Raw genomic sequence first — 16,142 nt, 5'->3', positions numbered from 1 at the left:
GTTCGTTGGCGTAAAGAGGTGGTTAGGAGCTGGGCTGCCTGGGGTTGGGTGCAGAACCCCCACCAGCTCTGCTCTAGACCTCAGTCCTCATGTGTCAGACGGGCCTGAGTGGCCTCCCCCTGTTACAGAGCGGCATGCTGTAAGCGGGAAGCGAACTAACATCAAGTGCAGAGTAAGTCAGCTGTTGGTTTTGTTACTTGTCATATATGTGTCCATTCAACAAAAAATCACGTTTTCCTCAAGCATTGTCCCAACCTTGCGAGAAGACGTTCCTGACATAGACCTAAAATCCTGGCACCGGACTCCCCTCCTTCACGTCCTGAATATAGTAGTCACCAAAGCCTGTCCATCCTACTCCGAAGTGCCTTTCAAATCCATTCCTCTTCTTCAACCACTCTGCCGCTGTCCCTGTTCAGGCCACTGTCATCTCTCCGGGAGGGTTGACCGCAGCCCCTTTCACCCAGTGCTGCCCCCTTGCGGCCATTCTGTGCACTGCAGCCAGAGTGAAGTTGGGAGCCCCTGACTCCCCCCATTGCCCTCAATCTGAGCTCCTTAAAGTGCCATAAGGGACTTTCCCCAAATCCGTTTTCCTGGACTGTTTCATCCCCTGCCTCTCCACCCCTGCCACCAGTGCTCCTGCCCTGCAGGCCCACTCATCATTCCCACATATGCCATGATATCCCTTCCCTACCCTGGTGCTTCAGTGATTCCTGTTTTTCTGCCAAAAGAGCCGTGAGCCTTCTGTGATGCTTGATGGGCTCCGACCAATGGCTGATTCTGCCCCACCTGCTCCCCTTCCAGCTGGGGTTAGCCAGGCAGGGTGCTGTGTAGTTTAGATATGTTTTAGTATTGTTATCTAATCCTTACAACAATGCCACACCGAATCATTTCCCCCAGATCCCAGAGGTAAGAAGAACTGGTCACACACACACACACACACACACACCCTCATATAGCCTGACACCCACCCGGCCTTTCCCACAGGACCGAATCCACATGAGAGCTGACCTGTTAGTAAGGCTGACTTACTCAGGGCAGGAATATGAGCTGGGGCTGGGAGCAAGACAGAGGCAGAGAAGGGAGACCAGAGAGAGGAAGACAGAGCAGAGGCAGGGGGCAGTGGGTGGGAGGAGGCTCGGGCATCAGTTGGCAGCCAGTATAGACTTGTTTCATGACTGTAGCCTCAAATTAAGGCCGGAGCAGCATGAAGCACCTGAACGTCGGGCTTGGGGCACATCCCCTCCCACTGCACCTCTCATTTCAGCAGCGGCCTGGGTGGTCTCTGATCCCCTCCTTCCGCCTCTCTCTATCCATCCACCAAAGTCCTGCCAGAGCACGTCTGTCTGTTTTCTTACAACTTGTGCTGAGCACCCACTCTGTGCCAGGACAGAGGGGCTGCACCCAGAGCCGCCTGGGACACTCAGGAGCACAGGGCTGATGTGCAGAGCGATGCCCACGACTGTAGTCAGAGCTCTCCCTTCTGGCTCCCCTCCTCCCTCTCTGGTAGGTCCCCTCCTGGACCAGAGGAGGAGACCTGCTCACTTGTCTTTACAGGCTTTCCTGTTCAGCCCTGGCCTTGCTTGCAGGAATCCTTCTAAGCTCGGACATCTCTTCTTCCTCTGTTCTCCAAGTTCACTCTCATTTGCAAACCTCTCCTCTGAGCTCCTGCCCTCCGCCTCTGTGTTCCCAGAACACTCTCGATGGGTCTCCTGACTTTGGACTTCAACCCTTAATCGTGATTTTGGTTGTTTCGCCCCCACTTGCTATGAAGTCCGGCACCACGCCCTACTCATTGCTGTGTGCTGGTGAAGGCCACGGCCAGCTGGAATTGATTTGAATGTGGGCGCTACCTGATTATAAGGCCATTTCCCAGATCAGTGGTTTAATTGGGATATGGCCCTTGGTGTCTTTGTCCGCCCCCTTTTTCTTATCCCCAAAACACTCATGGGAATTTTAGAAATATGGGAGAAGCTGTCCTTGAATAGACATTGAATGAACACTCAGGTGTGACATGGAGGCTGTGTTTCCCATGGAGGGGGAAATCCTACTCAAATATGAATCCCCGAGTGAACCCCCTCACCCACGTCTTCTCTGGCCTGTCTAGGACATCGCCAGGCCTTCCCGAGACCTCCAGGCCTCTCAGCAACCCAGCTCTGGCTGTGTGCTGGGCTCCCTGGATTCCTCCAAACCCTGCAGATTCCCGCCACAGTCCCGGCCCCACGTGGCATGAGGAAGCGGGAAGCAGAGCCCATGGCCTGCGTGCGGCCCACTTTTCTCTACCAGTCCCCATCTTTGGTGTCATGCTCCAGGCTTTCCTGACCTGGCCAGGGCAGCCATCTGCATCTCTTCAACTAGCCGTCTGCCCTGCTCAGGAGTGCTGCTCCCTGCCAAGTCCTCCTTGGACCAGACATCGATTTAACAGACATCTATTGAGCCCCTACTGACGGCTGAGCACAGGGATTTAGGAATGAGTCTGACGTGGTCCCTGCCTCTGTTGAGGTCAGCAGCAGTGGAAGGGTTAGGCCCTTGGTCCTACTGTGTGGGACGACTGGGGCCAAGGACTCCAAAGGGAGCTTGGCTGCAAGAAGCAAATGACGGCCGCATGGGGTGTAGGTATTAGGGGGCACTTCACAAAGGAGGTGCCGTACGAGTTGGGCCTTAAAGGATGTGGAGGAGTTGGGCTGATGGGGGAAGGGCGAGGAGCCATTTAGAAGAGAGGCCTGTGTGCAGAATACCACGCAAGCTCCAAAGACGGCGGTGAATCCCGGGCTGAGGGGTCAGGTTTTTGGCGGGGAGACCCTAACCTAGTTCACCTGCCTTTCCTCCCAGGAGCCAACTTCAGCCTGCGGGAGCTGGGGCTGGGAGAGGTGACGCCCCCCCATGGGACACTGTACCGGACGGACATAGGCATCCCTCACTGCGGCTACTCCATGGGGGCCAGCTCCGATGCCGACGTGGAGGCCGACACCGTGCTGTCCCCGGAGCACCCCGTGCGGCTGTGGGGCCGGAGCACACGGTCGGGGCGCAGCTCCTGCCTGTCCAGCCGGGCCAACTCCAACCTCACTCTCACCGACACGGAGCACGAGAACACCGAGACTGGTGAGTGGCCCACATGGCCCGTGCGTTTCGAGGCCAGGCTTTTCATTACAATATTGATTTTCTGCTCCATTGCTGGGGCTCTGGTGACGTTGGTGAAAAATTGTTTTGCTCTCAGTGGTCAGAAGTCAGAGCCTCTGCACAGTCACAAGAAATACCCACCCACTGGTGACACACCAGAGACTGGGTCACTGCTCTTTGTTTTCAGATTGGGGGGCACCTAAGGCCCGGGGTAATCACTTGCAAGGTGCCTCTGTGTGGGAGAGCAGTGGTAACGGGTCCCCAGCAGCTTGTTGTCCATCGCGTCAGCCGTGTCTGGTCCTGCCTGAGTCCTGCTCAGTCTCCAGCCTCCAGGGGCTCAGCAGTCCTTGGCTCCCTGCCCCAGTGTCTGTTGGAGTAACTTCAAACTTAGTTTGCTCCCACTTTCCCTTGATCTCAGCTGCAGATCTGGAGACATGCAGGCTCTGGGCCCTCTATCCCCCTCTCACCTCTGCAGCCCTTCTTCCAAGGCCCAAGTGATATTGTGGGAGAAAGAGAAGGCAGCCAGTTCACATGCCTCTTTTCTAAGGTGCAAGGAAGGGAACCTGGTTTCAGACTTTTCCTCCTTCCTTTTGGAACCTTGTTGGCAGATGTCTGAGGGGCTCCGGGTGGGATGCAGCCGTGCGGGGCGCTGCTCAGGCAATCTCCCTTCTCTGGGGCTTTGTGCCCCGCCACACTCCGGGCAGCTTTGTGGACCCAGGTCAGAACTGAGGAGGCACCTGCTGGGTCTGGCAGCGAAGTCTTGGGGAGGGTGGCAGAGACCAGGAACAGCCCCGCTGCCCAGGGGAGAAGAGGGCTTTTGTTTCTCAGAAGTTTAATGAGGGGGTCTGCTGGTGCTTCCATTCAAGATTGAGAAGGGCAATGGGAGTGAAAACTGGGCCAAGTCAGGCACCAGTGCCCCCTACTGGTTTCCAGCTCCAAATGCAGGCTCCTAGTGATTCCTGTCCAGGATTCCCCAGAGTCAGGGTGGGGACCGGGTCAGAGGTGAAGGCTTAGGCAGTTTGGTCTTTGAAGAGGATGCTTTAGCTAGGTTATGCACAACACAATCCCTGCTTTGGAGTCAGGCAGGAGACCAGCCAAGGTCAGGGTCAGGTGGGAAATGTATTTCCTTAAAGAGTCAGGTGCAGCAGGGTTCCAAATATCCATTCTGCCACCTCTCCCGGAGAGCTCAGAGGTTTTCCTAGGGAGCCTGTGCATTTGTCTGAGGGGTAGGGGAGAGGCAATGCCTAGATGCTGGCTTGGTGTTTCCCCCCTCCCTCTCCCTTGACCACCAACCAGCCCTGTGAGGGGGGTCAGTGACCTCAGCACCTGAAGGAGATCCCCCTCTCTGCAGTGACAAGCCATCCTCACTCCATTCACTTTCCCCCCAAGGCCCAAGCCAAGCCAGCAGTCCCTTCTGCCTCCACTCCCACCATGCACGGAACCAGAGCAAGGATTTGATGTATAAGGCCTGTACAGAGAAAATGGCCTCTGATTAGGAGGCAGGAAGCCTCAGTTCCATCGCTGACCTGGGGTGTGACACTGGATAAGTTGGATCCTTTCTCTGGACCTCCATTTCCTCATCTATAAAATAGTAAAATAGTTTGCACCAAATCTGCATTTCCTATATCTGAGAATGCTAATAGTACTTAGGTTGGGGTGGGGAATGACAGCCAGAAGGTGCTCTGTGATCAAATAATGTAGGAAGCACTATGTTGAATGAATTTAAACCAATTTCTTTACTGCAGGACTTCTCAGAGCCTTTAATCTATTAAAATGTGCATGCTAATGGGTATATCACTAAGGAGAGATAGATGCAGCATTCCGCCTGTTGATCTGAGCGTGGAATCCTTTGTTCTCAGAGTGTCTGATGGGTTCAGTGTTCTGATGAACACCTTTAGGGAATAATTGAGCTGGATGGCCTGCAGGCCCTTCTGGATCTGGGCTTCTGGGACTCAGGGTGCTTACATTCAGATGAAGGTGCATGAGAAGAGAAGGATAGTGGCAACGTTAGCGGTGAGTAGCTGCGCTCGCTGGGCAGCAGACCCCAGGCACAGGGCCAGCGCTTTAGTTCCAGCCTCTCATCTCCCCCCGCCAGCACCCTTCTAAAGTAGGTTTATTATCCTCTTTGCACAGAATAAGGAAACTATGCACTGAGGGGTTAAGATGCCTGCCAGAGTCACACAGCCAGCAAGACAGGATTTGAACTCGGGCCTGTATGGCTCTAAAAATCTTTATTCTTGTAGCCCTGGTGAGTGAATTTCCTCTGCAGCGGAAGACTTAGGTTGTTTGTTCTTTTGAAGGCTTCTTGCCATGGTGACAAATGATCATTTTTCCATAAAGTCATGACAGAGTGAGGTGCACACCGCCCACATTATTGTATATTCCCTGAGAGCTGAATTACAGCTGAATTAAGCCTCTGTTGGGTGATAATGACATAGTTGAGGAGCCTGAAGAGCTTCAGCCTTTGATAACGGCAACGGGAAATGGCTGCCTCCTTCCCCCCGCCAGGCCACCTTTTCCTTCCGATCGCCCGTCTCAGCGCCGGCTGTGGCCCTTAAGCCTCGCTGTACTCAGGGAAGATGGGCAGCAGAAGGAGGTGGGCAGGTGAACCTAACAAAGACCCCCTGGCCTCCACAGCCCTTCCAGGCCCGGACTCCCCAAGCCCACACACCAGCCGGTGCCCACGTGCCCGTCCACCTGCCCCTCGGTGGGGAGCTGCACTCATAGCTGTGTTCTGCTTGGGTCTAAATCGTATAGACAGCGCCTGAGCCATCTCAATGGCTCCCTTTTATCTGCTGGTGAGGTCGACGGCACTCTTGTTCACACCATTGTCTCCCCAGCCGACAGATGAGGGGCCCGGGAGGCAAAGATGGAAAGAGCTAGAGCCAGGCCCTACACGGGAGTCTGGTTCCGTCCTGGCTGTTCTCCCTCCCTTCTCCCTGCCCCTCTCATCTCCATCTCCCTCCCCTGCCCTCCTCTCTTTGTCTTGCATTCCTCCCCGGCCTCAGTTCTCCTTCTCTGATGAGAACTCAGGTCTTACCACCAGAACGGGGCTCTGTCGCCCTGGGTGCATCAACCAGCCCCTCACCGTGTGGCTGCTTTTCAGGAGTACGGGGCGCCATCCTGAGGGCCCACCATGTGTCACGCCACTGCTCAGGACAACACCATGGCATTCCCATTTCACTGTGAGGAAATGAGCCAGATGGGAAGACAGAGGCTCCAGAAAGGTCAGCTGACCTGGCAGAGACTACGTAGCTGGTTAGGTCAGCAGGTCAGCAAAGCTTGGGTTGGAAGTCAGATCTCTCCAATCCTATAGTCTGAGCCCTTTGCCCACCTCCATTTGAATCAGTAAGTGTTGGACTCTCAGTGGAGGCCCACCAAAAATGTGTGACCAAGTTCTCAGAGATCCTGACCAAAGGTGAAATGCAAAGTAACCCCCAGTGACTTCCAGCCACGGGAAGGAACATCCACTCTGCCTCCCCGCCCGGCCTTGCATTAGTCAATAGTAATTGTCAACGGTATCGATAGCGGTGGAGGCTTTTGCTGAGGTCACAGTGATGCTGCACGCGGCTGCCATCAATAATAACTTTTATGGGGTCCATTAAAGCCAATTTCTGCCCCTGAAGGTTAATGTCAGCAGCTTTTATGTCACTGCTTAATATCCAAAATAAATACAGGATTGACTGGGTAACAGAAACACAAATCTTCCACCCCGGGGCCGTCAAGCAGAGCCAGCCCTTGGGCTTCTCCTGCTGAGATGGGCCCAGCAGGCTAGGGGACAATAAGGAGAAGCTGGCATTGGGCCAGGCACACAGTCGGCACTCAATAAGTGTTTTTTGTAGAAAGCAAAGGTTATGATCTGAGCTCCATTACCAACCACTGGGTCCGGATGACGCGATGTCTCTGTTGTAGATGCCTATTGTAAGTTGTCCTCCATCTATCCCAAGCTCCCTCGGTGTGCTGGGCATTTTTCTAGAATCAGGAGTCTAGATGAATAGCAGGGAGGTGGAGACATGACAGACAGCCTTGTGTCTCTGTCTACAGGGGAGGGATAGCAGGCGCCGTTGCGGGGTCGAAAGAGCAGCAGCTCTGGAGTCTAACGAGGGGGCCTGGCCTCATATCCTCAAGGCGCCGTGTCCTTCTCTGAAACCTTGGGCAAGTCGCCTCTCCTCCCCGCGCCACGGTTCCCTCATCTCTGAAACAACATAGCAGTGGCTACTAGGGACAGAGGCGGGGGGATGGGGAGTCAGTGTTTAATGGATGCAGAGTGTCAGTGAGGGAAGCTGCCAAAGTCCTGCAGGGAACGGTCTGATGGGCGCACAGCAGTGCGAATGTGCTTAGTGCCGCTGGTTGTACACTTGGCACTGGTTTAAAGGGTTATATGTGTTCTACCACAATAACAATAATAATATAATAATAATAATAATAATAATAATAAAAACCAGAAGCAGCATATCATCTTCTTTCCTTGACGTGTTGCTATGAGGCTGTGCTACAACATCTGTGAAGTCTGTGGTCTGTGTCGGTCCTTAACTGATGCTAGCTATTAATATTAATTTTTCGAGGAGCTGTGCAGTGACAGTAAAAGTAGCCATTGGTTTCACCCTGAGGGTGCAAAGTCTCACTCCTGCTTTCCGCTCACATTATGCACCTGGGCTTGAAGGCCAGGCAGGATCTCAGTGGGCATCAGAGCTCTGAGAGAGGCGTTCCCGGCAGAGGCGATTGCACAGCCCAAGGCCTAGAGGCGTGTGAAGAGGCACAGTAGGTCTGGGGAATAGTGAGAATTTCCTCTGTGCTTTAGTCCCAGAGGCAAATTGAGAAATGCATCTAGAAAAGAAATGATGAAACAGAATCACGGTTACCCCCAAATTATCACTCTGCCTAGGTGTCAAAAGGGAAATTATTGGTTAACCTAATTAGGCAGCCAAATTGCTTATTCACAGTCAGAAGATTAGGTGAGCATCTCCAAAGCACGGTGAGAAAGAAGCTCTTTAGCAATTGAACTCAATTTATCCTCTACCCTCCCTGGCCTCATGCTCATGAGACGTGGTTTAAAAATCTATAAGAATATCTATCATTAATTCCCTAAGTGGCCAGAGTACTGCAGCTACCCGGCCATTGTGTGCACGAGGCTCCATGTTGTAGGGTAGGAAGCCGGGCCCCCTTGGCCTGAGTAGCGATTGGACATCCGCATTTGACTACCCTCTGTCTAGTGAGCTGGGCCACGCTCCCTCTCGGGAATATAGAGGGACTTGGGATTAGACTCTCTGACGGGCAGTAGAATGAGGGCTGTAAGGCCCCGAGTTCCAAAAAGGATTAGAAAGGGCCTATTAGAGAATCTGGGAATCTGAGAACTGGGGGACGAGAAGCACCTTAGAGACATCAAACCCATTGACTCTTAACCCTTCCTCAATTTCCAGGTTCAGAGAAGCTGAGTGACTTGCTGAAGGTTGCACAGCTAGTGAATGGCAGTGCCAGGGTTTGAGTCCAGATCTGCCTCTCCGCAGTGCCCATTACCTTTCTTGACCACTGCACTCCACGGTTTGTTCTGTTTTATAGAGATATGTTTTTATTAGTTCAACATGGACTCTCTCTATATATAGATATAGATCTATATATAATCTGGGAGATGATTCTGTTTCCAGAACATCAAGTTCTTTGTCAGTATTGGAAGCTTGAGGAAAAGACACTGATTCCATAGCCTGTTAGAGTTCATTTGGAGCTAGACGTCGTACCAGGCCACTCTCAGATTGTGACATGCTGGAGAAAAGACATGTAAAGTAGGGATCATAGAGGGTTAAGAGAAAAAATTCCAACCGGAAGGTATCTGAGAAGGTTTAATGGGAGAAGCGCTGGCCCCCGGGCTTTAAGGGGTGGAAAAGACTAACAGGTAAAAAGGGAGAAGAAAGGGTGTTCTGTGTAGACAAGGCATAAAGGTGGACAAATAGAAAGTGTCCCATGAGGCTGGAAGATAAGGGTGCGACTGGAAATATGGGGACAGTGTGCTCAGAGGGAAGGCTGGAGAGTTAGCAGGGTCACCTGGCGTTTGCCAGTTATTTATGGAGGACCTAGCCCACGACAGCACCATTTTAGATACGGGGTTCCAGCATGATCCAAACAGACCGAACTACCCACTCCTCAATGACGAGACTGACGATCAGCAAGTATGAAAACTGCATGATGCAGGATGTTTCCAGATGATAAGTGCTACGGAAAAAGGGACCGGGAATTCCAGGGTGAGAGCGGTTCTAAATATGGTGGCCAAACAAAGCTTCATGGAGAAGGTGACCTTTGAGGCATGGGAGCGAGTGGTGAGGATGTCTGGAAGAAACATGGTCCTGGCGGAAGGAAGAACAGGTTCAAGAGCCTTGAGGCAGAAGTGTGTCTGGTTTGTTTGAAAAGTAACAATGAGACCAGTATGGCTGGAGTAGGGAAGTGGGTCAAAGAGGTGGTGTGGGGCAGGCCGTTGCATGGGCAGCCACGGGAGGGTCCTGAGTTGAGGAGTGACAGGCTCTGACTAATGCTAGCACAGGAACATTCTGGAAGCTGCGTTGAGAGTAGACCCTGGTGGGCTATGTCTAAGTAGGAGGCTATTGCTTTACTCTGGAAGAAAGAGGATGGGGGCTTAGACAAAGAGGAAGCATAAAGGCGTGAAGACGGGATCTGGGCCTGGAGAAGGGAACAAGCCATCTCTTCCCTTGTCTACCCAGGGCCTTGTAGCAGTGAAGAAGACCTCCATACTCAGGTTCTGTGACCAAGATGGGTTCCTTCCCCCGGGGGGCGGGGGGGGGGGTTGTACCATTGATCCTTCTTCGAGCCTCACAGCTCCTTAGGCCCAGTTGTGGGGTCCTTGAGCACTGGCCTGTCCCGTGCCACGTCCCACGCTCTTTTGTGGCCTTGGTCATGGACCACACCCTTTGCTCATTCCTCATACCACACTCCAAGTTTCTAACCTTGCTGCCTGACTCCTACTCCCAGCCTTGCCTTACCTCCCACATGAGACTCTTGGCACCATCTTTTTTTGTTATAATCTTAGCTTTCCTTCAGCCATAATTCCAGCCCTTCCTTCTGCTCAGACTGCCTTGGTGAAGTCTGACTCAGGGCCCCCTCTCCCTAGCATCACATCTGCTAGAATTGCCTGTGATTGTGAAGCCAGTATCTGACAGCCACTAACACTGTTGTTCTCAGGCGTTCCTTGTAAGGAGACTTTGAGAAGTCCTGGCCCAGTTAAAATGTGCCCCAGTCCACCCCCCCACCCATCCCCACCTCGTCTGTGCTCTGTTGCTCTCCCTGGTGGGCAGAACGTGCTAATACAAGAGCACCTGGCTTCTGACTTGGAAAGAGGAAAAGAGGTAGGGAGATTCAAAGCTATGCGAAATTAAGATAGATTGCATTCTCAAAACTAGGTTAGGACCTGCTGTGTGCACAGAGGTTCAGCAAACCACAGTTTTGCTTTCATTTGAGCCAACACGATTTTCAATTCAGTGGAAGCAATGATGTGCACAATGACAAACGTCCTACCAGAAGGTGTTTTCCAGGCATCTTTTTTTCCCATCAGTAAGTTCAGCTTTGTCCAGGGAGAATGGCTCAAGGAGTAGTTGGTGGTGGGAAAAGAGCTCTCTGCCCACAGGAGCCTAGTTCCAGTGCCAGGGTGTCTGGAGTCTGGGGATAAATCTGGTGTCAATTTTAGGCTCTGTCACCAGTCCCCATATGACCTTGAAGAAGTCACTTCTCCCCTCCGGGCATTAGTTTCCCCATCAGCCTGATGGAGTTTTTGGAATCTCAGGCAGCAAGATAACTTGGAAGGAGAACAGACTTTGGAGTTGAACTCGGAATCCCAGCTTAGCGACTCAGCAGTTGAACAACCTACTGAATCTCGCTGAGCCTTGGTTTCTTCATCTGCAACATGGGAACGAATAGGCACCGAGCTCCCCAAGTTGTAACAAGCCTGCCTGGTGACTATGCCCATGAAGGAATCAGCACGGTATTTTCCAAATTGTGGGTCACGACTGATCCTTAAATAAAGGCTGGGGCTCCGCATCATTTAGAATAATAACAACAAAGAGAACAGAGAGGAGCCGACTAGAGCTCATAGCACACAGCAAGGGAAGTTGTTTTGTGAATTTCTAGTTTAATTCTGCTTTACACACAGCATCAGTACGAGGTCATCCCCTACAGTGTTTTCCTTATTGAGGAGTTGAGTTAGAAAAAAATAAGTTTCAAAGATGGTACCAGGCACATAGCAGGACCTTGTGAGTGTCAATTCCTCTCCTTCAGGAGCCCCTCAGCTTGAAGATTCCATGATTCATGATGTCAGAGTCTTGTCCAAAAACTGTTGACATTGTATTTTGGGGGCTCCCTTACTGAGAATGAGTATAGATTAGGCAGAGCCTCATGATTCAGTTGGGCTCTGGGGTCAGATCGACTTGCCCAACGTCACATAGCTTGTATGCTGATAGAGCTGGCATCCCTGGTCTGTGGGGTCCCAGCCATCTCTCCTGTGAAAATGGCTAGCGGGGTGGCTATTAGCTCTAGGTTGCTATGAGCTATGAGGACAGCAGGAAAAGCACCCCCAGACGGGAAGAGCGGACTCAGGAAGCTCCAGGGGGCTGGAAGAGTCATCCCTGGATTCACGGAACCCAGTGAATCTGCGCTCACGCAGAGGCGGCTGGAGAGGAACCCCAGGCCGATGTACGTGAACGTTGCAGAAAACTAGCATGTCCCGTGAAAGTTGGCTCCCTCAACTCATGGATCCTGATTACAAATCCAGTTTCACACGGAAAAGCCAGCAGATTGACCACAGTAGAGAAATGGCTTTCTGTCCTTTGACTTTGGGCTGGAGAGAAGCATGTAGAAGAAAGCCAGGAAAGGCTTCTGGGAGTTCATGTGGGCCTGAAGCAGAGAGCAGAGAGCTTAATGGAGGTCACTCACAGGACGTGGAACCCGACTCTGTGCAAACCCCACCAGGTACCTCTTTAGGGAAGAGGTCTCAGAGAAGGCCAGACCCTCCCCCAAACTCTTCCCAAAGTGGCAGGCCCAACTTCTTCTGACGGTGGGGGAGCAGCAATGGTGAAAAAAAAGGAGCGTTAAACAAGCAGTCAGAAGATACCCAGCTGTGTGGACTGTTCAAGAAACAGCAAAAGGTTTGTTATGACTAAGCCAGTGGGGATTAAGCGGGGATGCAGCAGAGAGAACACCTGGCCCCCATCATGGCTGAGGACAGTTCAAATCTACTGGCTCAAGGGCTCAGCCTTTCTCCTGAAGGTCAGAAGGAACCACAGACGAGGTTTAAACAGGGAGAGGTCAAAGGGGGCAAATTGCCTCAGACACCACTGTGGATGGAATGGTGTCCCTTCCTGATTCATATGTTGAAGCTCCAAGCCCTACTATGAGGCGACTTGGATATGGGGCTTTGGGGAGGTGATTAGGTTTAGATGAGGTCATGAAGGTGGGACCCTCGTGATGGTACTAGTGCCTTCATAGGAAGAGGGAGGCCTTGTTCTCTCTGTGCACGTGCCCTGAGGAAGATCCAGGCGAGCCCACAGCGGGAAGGCCGCCCTCGGCAAGCCGGGAGCCGAGTCCTCACCAGAGCCTCGCCATGCTGCCACCCTCTAGAACTGTCAGAAACACTGCTGTTGTTTAAGCCACCTAGCCTGTGGTATTCTGCTATGGCAGCCCAGGCTGACCAAGACAGCCTTCAGAAGCTTCACGAACTTGCCAGCCAGGAAGCCGCAAAGCTGATACCTAACACAGGGCTGTCGAAATCCAGAGTTCTTAACCCTGTCCATTGCCTCATGGAGACAGGACTGCAAAACTATCCGGGTGAATCACTGCCAATGATTTTGTGGGTTAAAAAGGTGCCAATATGCAAAACCATCCCCTCCAAAAAAACAAAACAAAACAGAAACACAACCCTTGGTAACTGACGCTGGGAAACAGGCTCTGGAGCCAGAGCACCTGGGTTTGAGCACCAGCCCTTTGACTTCCTAGCTGCGTCACACCGTGTCACACAAGCGAGCCTCTGAATCTCTCCATGCCTCAGTGTCCTCAGCTGCACAGCGGGGTCACTGTCCTGTCTGCCTCGTAGAGTGAGAGTTAGAGTGCCTGGGATCGTGCCTGGTGCTCAGAAAGGCCTGCAGGAGCTTACCCTCATGTTGTTATTAACGGGGCAGCACTTGGCGATTTACAAAGTGTTTTCACATTTTCTCGAACATTTGCAACAACCTTGGGGGTAGATATCTGTCTCCTCATTGTTTTGGAAGCGCTGTGAGATCACAGGGCTGGGAAGGGGTGGGAGGGAATACAGTCCCAGGCCCTCTGACCCCACACCCACACACTGCCGTCCGTGACGGGGCCTGGCGGCTGGACAGCCTGGCTCTTTCTGCCAACAATGACTCTGCAGCTACCAGGGCCTGATTTTCCTCAGGCCAGTTACTCCCAGGCTGCACTGTGAGAAGGCTCTCAGCCCAGCCTATCTGTTCAGAAAGCAGCTTCCCTTCAAATAAGGAGGCGAATCCTTTATGTTCCCAGCACTGAAGAGGACTTTCTCTCCACTACCACTCAGCAGCCTGGCTCCTAAATGAGTTTTCTGTGCTCAGCTTTGTAGGACCTTAGCTACGAAATAAATTGCTTTTCTGAATGTGCCTCCAAAAAGGAAATAATCGTATGGAAGAAACCAGGTTTGAAGTGTGGTATAAACAAAGGGAGATTGTTTGCCATTCTAGCTGCTTGTAAGGATGGAAGAGGGAGGAGAGAGCGGCCATCCTGGGTGTGAAGTGGGCTGTGAAAATGCAGAGGAAACTCCTTGATAGGAACCAAATGGGCTAAGTCGGAAAGTAGACAACACATTAGAAGTGAGGCACCCCGGGCACCTCTCTGCTCCCGCAGCCCCACTTGGTGGCAAAACAAGAGAGACTGCTCAAGTCCAGGGGATTTACCCTTCTTTCTTTTTTTTTTTTTTTAATTTTATTTATTTATTTGAGAGAGAGACAGCCAGCGAGAGAGGGAACACAGGCAGAGGGAGTGGGAGAGGAAGAAGCAGGCTTCCAGCGGAGGAGCCTGACGTGGGGCTCGATCCCAGAATGCCGGGATCACGCCCTGAGCCGAAGGCAGACGCTTAACGACTTAGCCACCCAGGCGCCCCTGACCCTTCTTTCTACATGCCTCCACAACTTTCGATCATTTATTACCTCAGCCCTAGAGTTAGCAGTGCTAAAACATGCATTTTATTTGGAGAAAATATTGTGTCATTTTCTTCCCCCCAGCTAGATTTAAAGAGCTCTTCAAAAAATCTGCTGTGGCACTGGGCCATTAGTACTCACATTTAGGGAGTGTGTAATAGCTCGCAATGTCCTTTGATACCCAACATTTCATAAATTATCACATTATCTCCCTGGTCCCGGCACCTGAGCCCACACCCTGACTTTGAACCCTGACAGTGGGTCTTCGAACTTGGAGTCCACGTGTGCGGGGTGGGGGGCACTGCCCAAAAGCTCAGTGAGTCACTAGAAGGACTCACAGGGCTCAGCACATAGTGGGACGTCTGACTAAGATTTATTATAGCAGAAGGATACAAAGCAAACCAGCAAAGGGAAAAGGACTTGCCGAGGGCGAAGCCCGGAGGAAACCAGGCACAAGCTTCCAAGCGTCCTCTCCCAGTAGAGTCACACAGAGTGGGCCTGACCCCCCCAGCAATGAGTGGTAGTGATGCGCAAAGCACAGTCTACCAAGAAGCTCAAGAGACACCTGTGCCCCAAGATTTCGTCAGAGGGCTGGCACATCGGTGCCTTCTGCCTAACTCGTGCCCAAACTCCAACCTATCAGAAGGAAAGCAGCCATAATTTGTCTCTGCAGTCTAGGCACCATACAGCCACTCTTATCATTTGGAAAAGCCTAATGACAGGTAAGCACCTGTTTACCAGCCACGTTCCCAGACACCAGCCAAGGAGCAGGCTTACAAGCAGTCCTTTCTAAGGTGGCCGTCTCAGTCCTTGGCGTTAACGCTCCTGCGTGAGCCACGTGTACCCCCTCCTTCCTTTGTAACTCATGAGTCACCCTAGCAGACCACCCAGTGTGGACTTCTCAGGACACTTTGTAGCCCTTCACTCTTTATCTTTCATGTCACAACTCTCATAGTGTGATTATACACTTTAAGAGACCTCGTTTGATAAAGACAGCTCGCTACTAGGGCAACAAAAGAGAAGAGAAAATGAATTGATGGATCTTCCTCCGGAAAAAGAGAAGCATGTCTAAATGCTGTCACAGTGGGGCAGGGGGCAGCGCTCCTCGGTCTGCAGTCGGCGGGTGCCCTGGGGTGGGGGGAGGGATGTGGTGAAGCGGCGTGCACAGCTGTAAGCCTGCAGCAGCTCGTGCTGGGCAGCGAGCAGGTGCACCGAGGACCCTGTGGGGAAGCCGCGCAGGCTCTGACCCAGGGCTCGCAGTGTAAGGAAGCGCAACACGCACCCCGGCAGTATCCTGCGGAGTATTACATGAGTGCTGGGAAGGACCCTGGCTGGCCAGCAGAAGAAGCCTGTGCTGGAATACAACGATTCCCAAGACCCCCTATGGTGCGGAGCACCCGCCCAGCCAGCGCTGAGCCAGGACCTCAGGAAGGAAATGGCTGCCCCAGTGGCCTCACACCCCTACCAATCCTGGAATGCCGCTTTTAAGAGTTCCAGTGGCAAAAAAAACAAAAGCAAAAACAAAAACAAACTTGGTGTCGTGGGGCCAGGATGCCTGCTTGATTCAGAAATAGGCCGGGGGAGGAAGCTTTACCTGGTGGTCAGGTGCAGAAAAGTCCCAGACCCCCTCGACTCTAAGTCAGCCTCTCTACTAGGGCAGGGAAACACCAAAATATATTTAATGCCCTCCAGCCAAAGACCACCAGAAACTTCCCGGTAGTTGAATGGGGTTTCTGGACTCGGCAGCGAGGGCAAAGGCACAGCATGGGGGGGGGGGGGCATCGGGTGGCGCCGTAGAGCGTGTTAGAGGGATGTCCAGGGTTTGGGCCCACGTTAGGTGATTTG

At 52.4% G+C, this 16,142-nt stretch overlaps 1 protein-coding gene across 4 annotated transcripts in view; it reads left to right on the top strand.

Moving 5' to 3' along the window:
• The window catches only part of TENM4 (teneurin transmembrane protein 4), a 718,843-nt gene that overhangs the window by 344,472 nt on the left and 358,229 nt on the right, over positions 1–16,142 (top strand). For all 4 annotated transcript variants that reach the window (XM_087868192.1, XM_087868189.1, XM_087868191.1 and 1 more), the window contains one exon: positions 2,830–3,099. In XM_087868192.1, coding sequence (XP_087724318.1) covers positions 2,830–3,099 — 270 coding nt within the window. The remainder of the gene's footprint in view (positions 1–2,829; positions 3,100–16,142) is intronic.

The sequence above is a fragment of the Ursus americanus genome, chromosome 16 (genome assembly GCF_024610735.1).
Source record: "Ursus americanus isolate L20-20 chromosome 16, mUrsAme1.1.p, whole genome shotgun sequence".
Taxonomy (NCBI): Eukaryota; Metazoa; Chordata; class Mammalia; order Carnivora; family Ursidae; genus Ursus; species Ursus americanus.
Note: the sequence above shows the minus strand (reverse complement) of the source record. Positions and strands in the feature narration are given on the sequence as shown.